The sequence below is a fragment of the Piliocolobus tephrosceles genome, chromosome 16 (genome assembly GCF_002776525.5).
Source record: "Piliocolobus tephrosceles isolate RC106 chromosome 16, ASM277652v3, whole genome shotgun sequence".
Lineage (NCBI taxonomy): Eukaryota > Metazoa > Chordata > Mammalia > Primates > Cercopithecidae > Piliocolobus > Piliocolobus tephrosceles.
This window is the reverse complement of record NC_045449.1, coordinates 6,413,744-6,429,986: the sequence shown is the minus strand read 5'-3', so window position 1 is coordinate 6,429,986 and position 16,243 is coordinate 6,413,744. Positions and strand designations below refer to the sequence as shown.

Below are 16,243 nucleotides of genomic sequence, written 5' to 3'. Positions count from 1 at the left end.
TGTAATCCCTTTGCGCTTTGGGAGGCTGAGGCAGATGAATCACCTGAGGTCAGGAGTTCGAGACCAGCCTAGCCAACATGGCGAAACCCTGTCTCTACTCAAAATACAAAAATTAGCCGAGCGTGGTGGCGCACACCTGTAGTCCCAGCTACTCGAGGGGGCTGAGGCAGGAGAATCGCTTGAACCCGGGAGGTGGAGGTTGCAGTGAGCTGAGATCACGCCATTGCACTCCAACCTGGGCTACAGGACGAGGATGGTTTTACAGGACCTTGGTTTAAAAGTAACTAGACACGGCCGGACGCGGTGGCTCACGCCTGTAATCCCACACTTCGGGAGGCCGAGGCGGGTGGATCCCTTGAGGTCAGGAGTTTGAGACCAGCCTGGCCAACATGGTGAAACCCCGTCTCTACTAAAACTACGAAAAGTTAGCCGGACATCGTGGCGCATGCCTATAATTCCAGCTACTCAGGAAGCTGAGGCAGGAGAATCGCTTGAACCTGGGAGGTGGAGGTTGCAGTGAGCCGAGATTGCACCACTGCACTCCAGCCTGAGCAACAATAGTGAATCTCCATTTCAAAAAAAAGAAAAGAAAAAAAAAATGTAACTAACTAGACACCTGAAGTATTCCCAGGGAGGTGAAAAATATCCAAAGGATCCAGCCTGTGAATGGCGACTGGAAAGTGGCTGCGGTCATATCACACAGAGAGTGCTGCGATGCCCAGGAGGACGGGGTACTTGTGCCCTGTCTCTCTCAGAAGCTTCAGGCCTGGCTTCAGGCTTCTGTCCTGCTTGGCATTCCCCTGTGGTTTCCAACTCCTCCGAAGTCCAGCCTTTGCTGCTGTGCGGGGATTGTCTGCCCTCTACTGTACATTGTCTGTCATGGCACACGCTTGACAGATGGCCAGGAACTCAAGAGGGGGCACTCACTAATCCGGAGAGACCTTAGAGACGCACTTTTCCCCAACTTTTTTGACCATGACTCCCAGAAATATATTTTACACTGTGATTCCAAACAAAAAAGTTTCACGAAATAATTTTTACCAGCCAGGCGCTGTGGCTCACGCCTGTAATCCCGGCACTTTGCGAGGCGGAGGCAGGTGGATCACCTGAGGTCAGGAGTTTGAGACCAGCCTGGCCAACATGGTGAAACCCTGTCTCTACTAAAGATACAAAAATTAGCCGGGTGTGATGGTGTACGCCTGTAATTCTAGCTACTCGGGAGGCTAAGGCAGGAGGATTGCTTGAATCTGGGAGGCAGAGGTTGCAGTGAGCTGAGATTGTGCCATTGCACTCCAGCCTGGGCGACAAGAGCACGAAAAAAAAAAAATTACCCTTACTATGTGTGAGCCCTCTGATATTTTCTATATTTTTATATTTTATTTAATTAATTAAAAAATGTTGCAATCCACCAAACTGATGTAACACCCTCAGGTTTTCTGGGATTTGGAAACATCAATTTAGTATACTAAACTAGTACAATAGTTTCCCAAACGTCAGTGTGTACCATACCACTTTGGAAATTTTAGCCACCTCCAAGGTCAACTGTTCATGTAATTAGCTTCTTTTCTTTAAATCAATTCACTTAAACATTTTTAAATGCTCAAAATAGCCTAAGTAAAAAAAAACTAGGAAAAATGACAAGTTTGAGGGCCAGTTATATTTTTTCCTGATGCACACTAAATTAAACATTTAACTATCAATATAAAAAAATGTTCAGCCGGGCTCGGTGGCTCACACTTGTAATCCCAGCACTTTGGGAAGCCAAGGTGGGCGGATCACCTGAGGTCGGGAGTTAGAGACCCACCTGGTCAACATGGTGAAACCCCATCTCTACTAAAAATACAAAAATTAGCCGACTGTGGTGGCAGGTGCCTGTAATCCCAGCTACTCAGGAAGCTGAGACTGGAGAATCGCATGAACCCAGGAAGGTTGCAGTAAGCGGAGATTGTACCATTGCGCTCCAGCCTGGGAGACAGAGCAAAACTCCGTTTTAAAAAAAAAAAAGGTTTGTCTCTATATCAGTGAACATTACCTTGCACACCAGCAGTGGCCTGCATTTCTCACTTTGGGAATCACAGATTAGGAGATGTGTCCAAACACCTCATTTTACAGTGGGGACGGTAAGGCCCAGTGAGATGAATTCACTTATCTGAGGCCAGCTACTCATCAGAGTAATTTCTCAGTCGATGGGAAGAAATGGGCCAGGGCAGTGGCTTACACCTGTAATCCCAGCACTTTGGGAGGACGAGGCAGGCAGATCACCTGAGGTCAGGAGTTCGAGACCAGCCTGGCCAACACTGTGAAATCCCGTTTCTACTAAAAATACCAAAAAAAAAAAAAAAAAAAATTAGCTGGGTGTGATGGCGCGTGCCTATAATCTCAGCTACTTGGGAGGCTGAGGCAAGAGAATCGCTTGAACCCGGGAGGAGGAGGTTGCAGTGAGCCGAGATGGTGCCATTGCACTCCAGCCTGGGCGACAAAGCAAGACTCTATCTCAAAACAGTAAAGTTGAAAAAAAGAAATGTATTGTCTTAGGCCACTCCTGGCCAAATGCTGTGCTGAATCTATCAGTCTTAGGACTTTTAGAGAGGAGGCGCCACACGATCATCTCCTCGGAGCCCGGATATCAGTGTAGAAACACCCTGACAGAGCCATTCTGAGACCTTCCTAGGTCATATACATTCTTAGTTTTGGAGATCTTATTTATGACGCATACTTTATGCATATCTGGACTTAGTCGATTTTGCATTGCTATAAAGGAACACGTGAGGCTGGATTATTTGTAAAGAAAACAGATTTATTTGGTTCACAGTTCTACAGGCTGTACAAGAAGCATAGCACCATCCTCTGCTTCTGGCGAGGGCTTCAGGGGGCTTCTACTCATGGTGGAAGGCGAAGGGGAGCAGGCATCACAGGGAGAGAGCAAAGGAGCAAGAGAAAGGGGAGGTGCCAGACTGTTTTTAACAGCGATGTCCCGCTGGAACCAGGAGTGAGAACTCAATTCTGCAAGAATAGCACCAAGCCATTCATGAGGGAACCGTCCCCATGGTCCAAATACCTCCCATTAGGTCCCATCTCAAACACCGGGAATCAAATTTCAACAGGAGATCGAGGGAACAAATATCCAAACTATATCACTTATTAATTTCAATTTTGTTTTCTTTTTGTATTTTGAAGCCAATCAATTTTTTGGGCCTCAACCATTTTTGCAGGCCTTTGAAAAATTCACAGACTTTAGGACTATACCCTATCATGACTAATGGGTGAAGTAACCTTGGTTTAAAAAAAAAAAAAATGTGATCAATGAATACACACTAAGGAGAAATTTAATTTAATTACTTAGCCCTTCTCTCCTGGTCTTTTTTTTTTTTTTTTTTTTTTTTGACATGGAATCTCGCTCTGTCACCAGGCTGCAGTGCAGTGGTGCGATCTTGGCTCACTGCAACCTCTGCCTCCCGGGTTCAAGTGATTCTCCTGCCTCAGCCCCCCAAGTAGCTGGGACTACAGGCATGTGCCACCACACCCAGCTAATTTTTGTATTTTCAGTACAGACGGGGTTTCACCATGTTGGCCAGGATGGTCTCGATCTCTTGACCTCGTGATCCGCCCGCCTCGGCCTTCCAAAGTGCTGGGATTACAGGCATGAGCCACCATGCCAGGCCTCTCCTGGTCCTTTTAAAGGGAAACGTGGACAGGCCATTAACACTAAATACATGAGTTTCCACTGGTGAAATCTTTGCTACTCTGGTAGACTGGAGGGGGCAGTGCCACTGCAGGTGGGCCAAATGCCATGCAACTGGCAAGGTGTTCTCACTCTCAGCCCCAGTTTCATCACAGTAAAACAGTGGGATTAGATTAGCTTGACGATGTTCAAACATTTTGTTTTAGCATTGGGACCCTTTTACAAATGAAATCTTATGAGGCAAAAAGCAGACCTGGGATGGACAGACTTCTGAGTTTAACAGGTATGCAGGATGCCTGTGAAGATATCCAGGAGAACCTCCTCTAGGTGCCTGCAAAGATAGAGAGGTTTACTGCAGGCAAGGACAGGTTTAGGGACCCCAGGAATTTGTGGGGCCTTGGCTGGATCTCAGCTCTTAAGAACACAGCGGTGTTTTTCAAACCTTACTGGCAGTGACACACAGACAAAAATGAAGTTTGCTTCAAGATATGGTACATATGTAGTGAAATACAAGTTTTCATAAAATATATACACTGTAAAATAAAAGATTGTCCCACACGCTGGCTGGGATAGGGATGTTTTGGGAATAGAGGCCACAAAACTCTTCTTGGAAATCAATTGTATGTCTGATTAAATGCTTAAGCCATTTTCTGATGAATTTTGATGAGATTATCACCTCTTCTTAGAAACCAGTTAGCTATGCACTCAGCTAATGTCAACCCTGGAGGGAAGGAATCCAAGGCCTTTAACTGTCTTTTAATAAATCTAATAATCCTTAACTAGAACTTCCTTTCTTTCTTTTCTTGCATCCAGTCTAACAATGATTATCTAGTCATTCTCTTTTCCTGTAAAGTGTCCTTACCTATAGGTACTTGTTGAATTGACTTGGCAGAAGCCTCATTTCTTGCTGCAACATTGTAATGAAAACTTTGACACTGGGTGATAATTAAATTGTCCAAACCCGGCCAGGTGTGGTGGCTCATGTCTGTAATCCCAGCACTTTGGGAGGCGAAGGCAGGAGGATCACCTGAGGTCAGGAGTTCAAGACCAGTCCGGCCAACATGGGGAAACCCCATCTCTACTAAAAATACAAAAATTAGCCAGGCATGGTGGGCGCCTGTAATCCCAGCTACTCGGGAAGCTGAGGCAGGAGAAATGCTTGAACCTGGGAGGCAGAGGTTGCAGTGAGCCGTTGCAGTGAGCCACTGCACTCCAGCCCGGGTGACAGACTGAGACTCTGTCTCAAAAATAAATAAATAAAAAATAACATAAATTGTCCAAACCCACCTCCTTTCTTCCCCTTTCCTCTTTCATTCCTTTCTTCCTATGAAACAGTGTGATGTATTCTGATATTGTTCTACCGATATTTTTTGTTCTACTCTATTTCATTTTTTTTAAATGCTGCCTGGGACCCCCTAAATTGATTTCACCAGTCTTTAATGTTTTGACTGCAGTTTAAAAACCACTGGGATAGCAATCCTGGTGGACCACTTAAACAAAGACAGAAACACATTGTTGCCATTATAAAATAAAATCAGAGATGGAAACCAGGAAACATAAAGGCACATGGTAAAAGCTGAGAAACTGTCTTCTGAAATTTTAAAAACATTTAAAAGATGGGGACAAGCCAAAAACTTTGAGAATATGTTTGCAATGCAAATAAGTGAGAATTTGTCTTCAGAATATTTAAAGGATTCTAGCAAGAAAAAGACATGAAAGAAGCAAAACGAGCAAAGATATGAACAGAGAAGTCACAGAAAAGGAAACCCAAAGGGGCAGTAAACATATGAAAGGATGCTTTACCCCACTAGTAGCCAGGAAAGAACAGAACCTGGAATTACTAAAACTTTGGAAACTTGGAGGAAGGACCCTGGAGAGCTGAAACTCAGACTTTTGATAAGGGGTGCCAGTTGGCTGGTGCTGGTATTCTGAACAGGGATGCAATAAAACTGCTCCTTCAAACATTAGAAAGTTGCAAAGTGGATTCAGCTTTGCAAAGTGGATTAGCGGCCACTGAGGGAAGGCAGGGCCGCTACCAGGGTGAAGTAGTTACTGGTATGAGTTCAACACGGAGCCAGCTGGCAAGGCAGGAATATGACTTGCAGAGACCTAGCCTTAGACACAAAGCTGATTTTAGAAGGTAGAGGGTTGGAGCCAAGGGCAAAGCCTAACTGCCACAGTCAGTTCTATTGGTTAATCAGCATTTATATTTAAACTTCCATACTAAAAAGAAAAAATGGGCCGGGCGTGGTGGCTCACACCTGTAATCCCAGTACTTTGGGAGGCTGAGGCGGGCAGATTACCTGAAGTCAGGAGTTCAAGACCAGTCTGGCCAACATGGTGAAACCTCGTCTCTACTAAAAATACAGAAATTAACCGGGCGTGGTGGCACATGCCTGTAATCTCAGCTACTCGGGAGGCTGAGGCAGGACAATTGCTTGAGCCTGGGAGACGGAGGTTGCAGTGAGCCGAGGTCATGCCACTGCACTCCAGCCTGGCTGAGAAAGTGAGACTGTTTCTAAAATAAAATAAAATAAAATGTTCTTTTCTGTCTAACACAATGCAACTATTCTTCATAGAAATAAAGATGCTATTCGTCTCTCCTTGAGAAAAGAGACACACAAAGTCCCAAAAGTCACTGCATCCATCTCTGGGAGAGAGTAGTAATATTCATCTCTGAGCTATGATAATTACTCCATAAATGGAGTTGCAGTCCTGTCTGAATATTGTTATCTAAAAACTAAATTGTAAAGTTAATCTTCCACAACATGTATATAAAATAATGAGGAGGAGACCTCCAGCTGGAGTGAAGTAAGGAGCTGGATTTACCCTCTTGCCTGAAATCACTGAAGAAACAGACAAAAGCGGGCCCCATAATTGTCCCAGCTTACTGCCTGGAGAAAGCTCTCCATGCGGCAGAGTATGGATAGCAACCCTATCATCTTCCTGAGTTCAGGAGACAGAGAAAGCTGGCAGTACTGGGAGGCCAATACAGCCAGAATACACAGGGCGGCATGATGAAATTGAGGGTGTTGTACAGAAAGAGAACTCTAGAGAAACAAAGGTCCCTATCAAATATTCAGCTGAATACAGGAGAGAAGGGAATAAGGTGTCACCTTGAAGATAGGATGTATGGATGGCAGGCACCTCACGGTGGCCACAGCAATAACCTCAGCCATCAAGCATCCCCTCAGAAGATGAGACTGCAGTTCATGGAGCTGGAAGTCAGAGCTGAGGACCCAGCATTTGGCCAGAAGCCAGTCCACTGGAGGATCCGTGGGCAAGAAAAGGGGAGGTTGTGGGGATCCTGTGCTGGGCAGTTGGAGCTGGAGCAGGGACAAGGTGTGGGGAGAGAAGGCATGAGTGCCGGGCGCTCAGCGATTCCCGCCCCCCCTTGCATGTTAACCTTGCCGTTCATCCTCCAAACGTGTTTCGCTTTCCCCATCTCACTGCTGCCGCTCCCTACAGCTCCCATTTCCTCCCCTCCCCTTCCTACCCGCTCGGTGCATTAGCACCCTGCAAGCTGCTTTGCCTCCAGCATTCTGCAGAAACTGCTCTTCTGGTGCCTCCTCCGGCCTCCACTTCCCCTTTCAGTCCCCGAAGTGTGAACAAGATGCAAACCGCCTGCTTCCTTCGTCCCACACTGTTTTTTCGAAATCTCATCTTCTGGCCCCACCTCTACACAAATAACTGAATCTCATTCTCAGCTGCCTGCTGGACAATTTAAATGTCTTCCCATTACCTCAACATTGGCCAGACAAAAGTCTACCGGGGCACCCTGTTCTCTTTATTGGTGCTACTTCTGCAGGCACCTGGCCTGGCTCCCCTTTCCCCTCTCCTTGATCTCCCTCTGCACTCGCATCCACCTGTCCTCTCCATCCCGACGATCACCACCCACATCTGAGCCCCCCTCCTCCTGGGGTCAGTGCTGGGGCAGGTCGCCCCAGCCCGTTTCTAGCATCTCCCTCTCCAACCCACCCTAAACACCACTGCCCACACCGCATGCCCACAGCACGTTTCATGACAGCCTTCTCCAGCTTCCCACCTCATACTCCCTAGCCTGGCTTAGTCTGGCCCCAGTCCAACAGTCCCCTAGGAGTCTCCTGACTCCTCTACCTCAGCCTCTCGCCCACTCTGTGTTGCCACTGAGGACTGGTCCTTTCTCTCCCTCCTGCTTGTCTGAGACCTGGCCATCCTCCAAGGCTCATGACATCCCACCTCCCCTGACCCCTCCTGGGCTGTCTCTGTCCACTTCCTCAGTCCCGGAGCTTCTGCAGACTGGCCCCAAGTGTCTCTCCAGCTACACTGCAAGGCCTTTGAATCAGAGACTTGGCGCATTTTCTCCTTTGGTTTCTCCCAGTGCCTTAGCCCAGTGCCTTTGCAGATGGTGCTCAGTGAATTTCGATAAGGGGCTGAGCTTAAGAAAGCTGGAGACTGGGAGCAGAAATCCTGAGTCCTCTCACCTGGATGACCATGGGCAAGAGTTTCCCATCAGGCTGCAGTTTCAGCATGACCAGAGGGGCAGCCAGGTACTGCTGGCTACAGAGAATGACGTTGGCCTTGATCCCATCCAGCAGGGAGAAGTCAGCTTCAAACAGGGTGCCTCCCTGGGTGGGGGAAGAGGTCAAGGGCTGCTATCAGCATAAAGCATCTTCTTCCTACTCTGATTCCTCCGAGGGGGAAGAGAGAGAGAGGAGCTAACTTGTCTCCATCACCTACTTTGTTCTAGGTAATGGATCATGTGCTTATTGCCTCATATCATTGTTTTTTGTTTTTGAGCCAGGGTATAACTCTGTTGCCCAGGCTGGAATGCCATGGCAGGATCACCACGGCTCACTGCAGCCTTGACTTCCTTGGGCCCAGGTGATCCTCCCACCTCAGCCTCCAAATAGGTGGGACTACAGGTGCATGCCACTACACCAAAAATTACAGATGCTAATTTTTATATTTTTGTAGAGACAGGGTTTCACCATGTTGCCTAGGCTGGCCTCCAACTTCTGGGCTCAGGTGATCCTCCCGCCTTGACCTCCCAAAGTGTTGGAATTACAGGTGCAAGCCACTGTGCCCTGCCTTATAATTTTTATATATAGTTGAATGAGCCTCAATTGCACAGAGGAGGAAACAGAGAGGTTGGGTATTTTGCCTGAGGTCACACAGCTTACAAATAGCAGAACCAGGATTCACATCCAAGCCTATCTGCCCTGTAATCCCATGAATTTCCTCTCTGTTGTTCCATGTTGCCTCTTGATTAACAGCCACAGCACTGTGACCCTGATTCTCTTACTCTGCACACTCCCTGAATCCCTAGCACCAAGGGCCAGTTATGTTTCTTCATTTGACCCTGTTTCTATCAACCATTCCAGCTTGCACGCCCTCCCTCCGCAGCTACTCTCGTGTGGGAAGGAGGCCGAGCAGCTGAGCTTCTCCAGGATCCCTCAGGACCTCTCCTGCAGAATCCCTCCTTGCTGGCTGGCAGCAAGCCAGGCCCACAGTGGGTCCCGCAGCAGCATCATTGACGCTAGCCCACCGCACTTCACTGTTGAGCCTCCTGAGGGCTCTGATGTCCGTACCTCCAGCTTCTTCTCCAGCTGGGCCTGCAGTTCCTCCATGCCTGGAGGAAACACGAGGTAGGCAGGAAGGTGAACAGAGCGTCTCAGCACCATGGGGTTGGCGCCATTAAGAAACTGGTACCCAAATAAGGCATCTTCCTTCCAGGAGTCCCACACGCGCTCTGGGGAAGGCAGTTGTTTAGCAAGTTGTGGGATCTGAGCTCTTGGTCCTTCCAACCCCACCAACCATGCCCCCTTGACTCCAGCCTACCAGAGGGACCCAGTCTCTGTTCTCCACACCCTGCTTCTTTCAGTTCCCCTGGGTTGGGTGGGATCTGGGGGTAAGGGTCCTGGGAGACATATTGGGGTGGGGGGACTGACCAACCACCTTGCTCTGGCCACACCAAAAAATCCAGTTGAAGTCATTCAGATAGCTCCAGCAAGTCAGAACATTATTTTATTTTATTTTTTAAACCGAGTCTCGCTCTGTCACCAGGCTGGAGTGCAGTGGCGCAAACTCGGCTCACTGCAATCTCCACCTCCAGGGCTCAAGCAATTCTCCTGCCTTAGCCTCCTGAGTAGCTAGGACTACAGGCGTGCACCACCACACCCAGCTAATTTTTGTATTTTTAGTAGAGACAGGGTTTCACCATATTGGCCAGGATGGTCTCAATTTCTTAATGTCATGATCTGCCCGCCTCAGTCTTTATAGGCGCGAGCCACCATGGGCAAAGGGTTTGAGCATCATTGGGAGACTCCAACTTGAGCACCACAGGCACCCATCTTGGGCCAGTCCAGTGCAGTACAGCCCATAAGCCCCTTGGCTTCCACTAGACCAGGACACCTCCCTCTCACCCAGCCTCCCCTTGCTCTCACCCCTTGGCCAGTGAAACCTCAAAGTCAACTCTCTTGTCTTCTAGAAATCGCTCATCCACAGGGAGGTCACATAGTTTCGCCCCAGCCACACTCAGAATTAACCCATCCTTCCAGTTTTCCCCACCTGTGGGGCAGGAAGGAAATCAGGCTTGGGTGCTGGAAGCATCAGCAGCTCAGGTGGGGCCAGGGGAGAAGGGCTCACGGGTACAGCCTCCTTCTCTCTTCCAGCTCCTTTTCCTGGTGTTTCTGGAACAGGCCCTGAGGGTCATCGCCCACAGTGAGGCTTGGAAGGACAGGGGAGGACTTGGCCAGTGACTTTTGGTGAGATCCTCTTCTCGCCCCTGCCAGGAGAGCCTCATCACCCCGTCCTTCTGTGTGGCCCCTCCCCCAGGCTCCAGCCACTCTGTGCCAGCTGCAGCCACCGCCCCTTCGACACCCCCAAAGACCCCGGGGCTCCAGGTTCCAGCACCTCCATCCTGCGCTCTCTTCTCCACACGCGCATCCCCCCAGCTTCTCTCGCACCCCAGAGGCCTCCTGACACCCCCAGCCCCGCACTCACCGGTGCCTTCGGGCAGGCTCAGGACGCCGCCGCCCTCCACCCAGCGGTAACAAGGGAACCTGACCTCGTCCCCGGCTCCGGGGCCCTGCACGGAGATCCAGCTGCAGAACCAGGCGTCGTCCTGAAGGAGGTGCCATTTGCGCAGTTTCACAAACAGCAGCGGCCCCAGGTACTCCGATACTTCCACCTTGATTTCTATCTCCTGCGGGCGACAGAAGAGGCTCAGCCCCGGCGGGGACGGGCGGGAGGGGCACCCGGCTGAGCCCCGCTCCCTCCAGAGCCCACACCCTTCCTTGGAGGCTCTGAGAGGAGGAGACGTATCAGAGTGAGGGGACTGAGCCAGAGAGACAGGACAGGGCCGAGCAGCCGGCCCCAGGACTCCGTTCTGAGGGGACAGGGACGGCAGGTGGGAAGGTCCGCTCCTGCTTTCACCTTCTCCTCCCTGTGGTCGTTGACTGTGCCAAGCGCTGGGCTGGGCCGGCGCCGCGCCTTGGACTAGCGCGCTGTGGAGACGGGACACGCTGGTGGCAATTCCCGCTGTGCGACCACCCCCCGCCCTCACCCCGCTCAAGGCTGAGGACCTGCAGGGGCCCCACCGGCCTGGGGACAACCTTCCCGGAGACCTGGAGGCGGAGAGGGCTCAGCCAGGGAGAGTGAGAGAAAGGGAAGGCAGGGGAAAGGCGCGCCGGGCAGAGCGAGCAGCGGGGATGGGAGGGCGAGCAGCATCTTGGAGCTGGAGCTCAGAGCCCAGGTGTGGGGAGTCAGCAGGTCCGGAGGCTCTCGAAGGTGGCGCCAAGGGCTTTGGATTTGGTCCGAGAACAAGCGGGAGCCATTTGAATGTGTTAAGCAGGGGGAGTGAATTAGGGAGAAATCATTCTGGCTTCAGAAGGGCTTGGAAGGTCTGCAGCAGAGGCGGCGAGGCCGCTGGAGGTTTGAAATGGCTTTTAAAATAGAGAAAGCGGGAGGACCGACGACGGCTCCGGCGACCACAGTTTCCAGACACCAGAGCTGTGTGGAATGAGGGGCGCCCAGGAGCATCCTCTTAATTCCAAGGAGATGGAGTAGCGGAAACATTTATTGAGCGTTCACTGTGTGTCACCAACTGCCCACCATAGGCAGGAAAAAAGGGAGAAGGGAGCGCCTTTCCACCTTCCGTGCCCCGTCCCCTCACCACGGAGTCGCGGCGCAACCCGCTCCGTGCGCATTTTCTCTCTTTCTGGCTCCCTTCGCCAGCGACGCGGGAGATGCTCAGGGTCTAGAACTGACTGCACCGGATTCTTTAGAGGGAGGTGAAGCGAGGGAGGAGGCGCGTGTGACACCGGGGGAGGCAGGAGGAGAGGGCTGGGAGGTGGGAAGAGGGGAGGACCTCGTTCGGGCTTGTTCCTTTGACGTTCCCTGAGACAGACATCCGGATTTGGGGATCTGGGAGAGGGCTAGAGCAGTGATGGGAATTTGGGGTTTCGCGGAAGAAAAAAAGTAACGGGTAGAACACCAGGTAGATATGACATGAGATATGACGGGAGGTGGGTCGGGAAATCGAGAGCGTTCTCCTGCCTTGACTCCCCATCCCTTCCCTCTCATCACCCACCCCACCCTAGGTGATAAAGCCCGAAAGGTCAGAGATCCAACAGCGCTAGCGGTTGAAACGGTTTTTTAAAATAGAGAAAGCGGGAGGGTCGACGGGCGCTCCGGTGACCGCTGAGTTTCCAGACAAGGGAGCTCTGTGCAGTGAGGGGCGCACAGGAGCATCTCCTCAATTCCAAGGAGTTCAGGTAGCCGGAAAATTTATTAAGCGCTTACTGTGTGCCACCTGCGTGTTTTCTGTCCAAATCAGAAAAGGATTTGGACAGAAAACACGCAGGAAGAAGGAACCAACGCCTGGTACAGCAGGCAGGCGAGGTAGGGGTAGGACTTATGCACGTGTATGCAAGCCCCGATGGCTGGGAAGCCAGCCTCCATCTAAAGGCAAGCGCGGTCACACAGATAGACACACACGCCTCACAAGCTGGATTGCAAGAGAGGGTGAAGTGGGCGAGGAGACCCAGTCAGCCGTGGCGTTTGAGGAAGGTACATTTAGGCCACCGAATTCATTCCACCAGCTTTGCACACTTGTCTTCTTTGTGCCAGGCTCTGGGACTTATTCCTTTTGAGGGTTAAAGTCTCTGCCTCCCTGGACTCCTGCCCCACAGGCGCTCCCACAGCCCGGCACCGCCCCCTCGCCATTCCGGAGCCAGCGCGGGCTGAGCGGGCCTGGCCGGAGCCACCGTCCCCTTACTCCTGGATGCTCCGGGACCCGAAGAGGAAGCCGTGGTTTCCGGAACTTCTCACGCCCCTCCAGGCTTTTCCTCTGTTGGGCAGGTGCCGATTCGGTGTCTTTGCTTGTTATGGCCGCTGCCATCGCCATGGAGACAGGTGAGTAGCACTCTGAGCCTGGAGTCTTCGAAGACAGAACTCTCCTTGGCACAGACCCTTCTTCCGCTTCCCCGGGGCCTCCTTCCGGGCCGCACTCTCAGCAGGGTTAGTATTTGGACACGGAGGAGAGAAGGCTCTTGTAGCATCTGGAAAAGCTAAGGTACTCTGCAGTTTTGCTAATTTGGTTTGTTCGCACATCTTTGCTATTCAAACACGACCCCACCAGCTTCCCAGCATGGGCGAGACTAAGGGAGAGGACTTGTGTCTTAAAGCATGTTCTCCTTGTGTCTTAAAGCGTGTCCTTGGCTGGTTTTCTGCTTCTCACAGGAGCTTGCATACGTTTGAAATATCGTCGCCAGACTTGTGTATCATTCTGCTACTTGTGCTTCTTACATATGCATATGCTCCATCATCTTTTAGGCTCTTTGGAGTCTCTTGTTCAGTTTGCATCCTAAGTTTTTTTCTTAACGGACTCAGCACATAGCTTTTGCGAAACTTAATCACTGTTAACAATTGTTACAATGCATTATTAAAATAGGGGAAGTCACAGTTATTACAGCCTACCTTAGTGATCACTGTTAAAATTCCTACACAGTGGCCCACAAGTGGTAGGTATTGTGTCCGATTTGTGCTGCTGTTTTCTTTAATGATTTCTCTTTACCTTTAAAGTCAACCCTCTTCCATGACTGTTTCTTAGGTCTCACTACAATCCTGCTATGTAGAAGTGGCATGCTGTCCCAATGGACCATGCTCTAGCTTTCCAAGCTGCTAGAACTGTCAGTGTTTCTCGGCACTATTGACATTTTGGGAACAGTGATTCTTCATTGTTGGCAGAGGGAAGGGTGTCGACCTGTGCACTGTAGGATGTGAGGTGGCATCCCCGGCCTCTACCCACTAGGTGCCAGTAGCACCCAATGTGCTACCCACCTCCCCCAACTTGTCCACCAAACTAAAATGTCTCTAGAGGTTGCCATATATCCTCTGGGGGACAAAATCACACTCAGTTGAGGACCACTGTCCCACATAAAATGTAAATGGCATCATGTCATTCCCCTGTTGGAAACCCTTCAACGTTTTCCTATTGACCTTAGAATAAATCTCAAATTCCTTTCTGTGGCTTAGAAGACCTTCTGTGGACTGGCCCCTGCTTGCTTTTAACTCCTCCCTTCCATTCTGCTTCCATGTCTATATAATTGCCTCTCTCTCCCTCCAGCCACACTGGCCTTCTTTCTGTTCCTTGAACATTCAAAGCTTGTTCCCAGCTACCCTTTGTCTTTGCTGTTCTTCTGCCTAGAATGCACATGTTCCAGATCACTGTTCATTCACACATATCTCAGATTAAATGTTACCTAATCAGCAAGGCCTTCCCCGACCATTTTATCAAAAGAAGCCCCTTACTTCCATTCTCTATCACATTACCCATATATTTCCTTCATAGTGCTAATCACAATAGAAAATTGTCTCGTTTCGTCATTGCTGGTCTGCCTTTTCACCAGAGTGTAAGCTCCACTACAGCTGGGACTTTGCTTTTTTTACTGCTATAGCCCAAGTTCCCAGAATACAGGCAGTCCCCAACTTAAGATGGTTTGACTTATGATTTTTCGACTTTATGATGGTACAAAAGCGACATTCAGTACAAATAGTACTTTGAGCACTCATACAACCATTGTTTTTCACTTTTAGTACAGTATGCAATAAATTACATGAGATATTCAACATTTTATTATACAATGGGCTTTCTGTTAGATGATTTTGCTCAACTTTAGGTGTTCTGAGCATGTTTAAGGTAGGCTAGGCTAAGCTATGATGTTTAGTAGGTTAGGGATATTAAGTGCCTTTTCAAATTACCATATTTTCAACTTACAATAGTTTTAATGGGAGGTAACCCCATGGTAAGTGGAGGAGCATCTAGTACCTGGCACAGAGCAGATTCTCAATAAATATGACTCTTCTCCATCTTCTTCAAACCTCAGACCAGGTTTCAATGGCCTCCTCTCACTTTCTCTTCTAAGATTATTTTTGCTTGCTGGTGGGTTTACTGTCATTTTTAACTACATCTAACCTACCTTAAAAAAGTACCTGGGAGTGCCAGGTACAAAGACTTAGCATAAAGAAAACCACCAGTTACTTTGAAACATAAACAAAGGCCACTAATAATTTATGAGTCTGTTCCTCGCCCCTCAAGTTTTTAGCAGGCATGGAATCATTCCACAGGTCATGAATTCAGTTTGGTCTCTGTTCCTAAGGGGTGAAGGTCTTCTGAGGGCTGTGGATCCCAAACTCACCTGGCTCAGAGGCTCAAACAGCCTCTTTGTCCATCAACCCGATTTCGACAGCATCCTGGGCATGAAAATCTTTTGTGCTGGCTTCAAGTGAAAATAGTTCACTGGGTCAAAAGTAGGCTGGTCCAAGACGCAGGATGGTCAATAAACGTTGGCTGTGTTCAGAAACTGCGGCTTGGCTGTTTCTTACATTGATTTATGGTTTGTTTCCGTGAAACCGAAAATGATTGGTCCACCTGGCAGCTGGCTGGCTGGCAACTGGAAGCCTTTCTGTCCTGGCTGAGGGCCCTGGCCCCTTGGTGGCCTTTGGGAAGCAGCATCTCATCGGCCTATTTTTCGTTCTGGCGGGCGGCCGGCTTGGCCCGCGGGGCTGGGCTCTCCGCGCAGTGCAGAGACGTCTCCACCCTCAGGGACGAGGCCCTGATGTGGCGGGAGGTCGTTTCCGTGCGCTGCGAGGAGGATTCCACGTGCCGGGAGGACGCCTCGAGGATGCCAGGGAGCCGCTTCCCCGAGGGGGAGAGGGAGGGCCCCTCGCTGCGGCGCTGGGAGGTCTCCACCCGCCGGGACGACGTCTCCACGCGGTGGGACGAGGTCTCCACGCGGACCGTGGACGTCTCTGTGTAGCGAGTGGTCCCCACCCGGGGAGAAGACTGCTTGGCCCCTCGGGCTGAGGCCATTCTGCCGGCGTGAGGGGGCCAGGGAGGCCTCGGGGCACCCCACTGCCCAACGGTCACCGCAGGCAGAAGAGAGGAAAACTACGGTACTGCCATAGCCGGGAGCGCCACAACACGATGACGTGGAAACACCATGGTCCTTCGAAGGCTAAAAACACTAGGCTCCTGCCCCTCAGGCGCTCCCACGGCCCGGGCCCCGCCCCCTCGCT

General features: G+C 50.3%; 2 protein-coding genes across 2 annotated transcripts; both read right to left on the bottom strand.

Moving 5' to 3' along the window:
* Nucleotides 1-2,810: 2,810 nt before the first annotated feature.
* On the bottom strand, nucleotides 2,811-15,364 carry LOC111521228 (arachidonate 15-lipoxygenase-like). The gene is made up of 7 exons (XM_023184472.2): nucleotides 14,943-15,364; nucleotides 10,667-10,868; nucleotides 9,253-9,413; nucleotides 8,146-8,289; nucleotides 6,799-7,008; nucleotides 3,936-4,013; nucleotides 2,811-3,003 (listed from the first exon to the last, which is right to left on the bottom strand). Exons 1-7 carry the CDS (start codon nucleotides 14,967-14,969, stop codon nucleotides 2,998-3,000), a joined length of 828 nt encoding a protein of 275 aa, XP_023040240.1. The 5' UTR covers nucleotides 14,970-15,364; the 3' UTR covers nucleotides 2,811-2,997.
* C16H17orf100 (chromosome 16 C17orf100 homolog) lies at nucleotides 12,434-16,224 on the bottom strand. The gene is made up of 2 exons (XM_023184476.1): nucleotides 15,364-16,224; nucleotides 12,434-13,581 (listed from the first exon to the last, which is right to left on the bottom strand). The coding sequence occupies exon 1, from the start codon at nucleotides 16,035-16,037 to the stop codon at nucleotides 15,690-15,692; it is 348 nt and encodes a 115-aa protein (XP_023040244.1). The 5' UTR covers nucleotides 16,038-16,224; the 3' UTR covers nucleotides 12,434-13,581; nucleotides 15,364-15,689.
* Between the last annotated feature and the right edge of the window lie 19 nt (nucleotides 16,225-16,243).

Bases quoted from the DNA above. Each gene is read 5' to 3' on its own strand.
- LOC111521228 (XM_023184472.2), bottom strand. From the start codon at position 14,969: ATGGGGTTACCTCCCATTAAAACTATT. The intron at 8,290-9,252 runs GTACGGACATCA...TCCCCCACCCAG, and splicing joins AGCTGGAGAAGAAGCTGGAG to GGAGGCACCCTGTTTGAAGC. The intron at 4,014-6,798 runs GTGACACCTTAT...CTATCTTTGCAG, and splicing joins CCATACATCCTATCTTCAAG to GCACCTAGAGGAGGTTCTCC.
- C16H17orf100 (XM_023184476.1), bottom strand. From the start codon at position 16,037: ATGGCCTCAGCCCGAGGGGCCAAGCAGTCTTCTCCCCGGGTGGGGACC.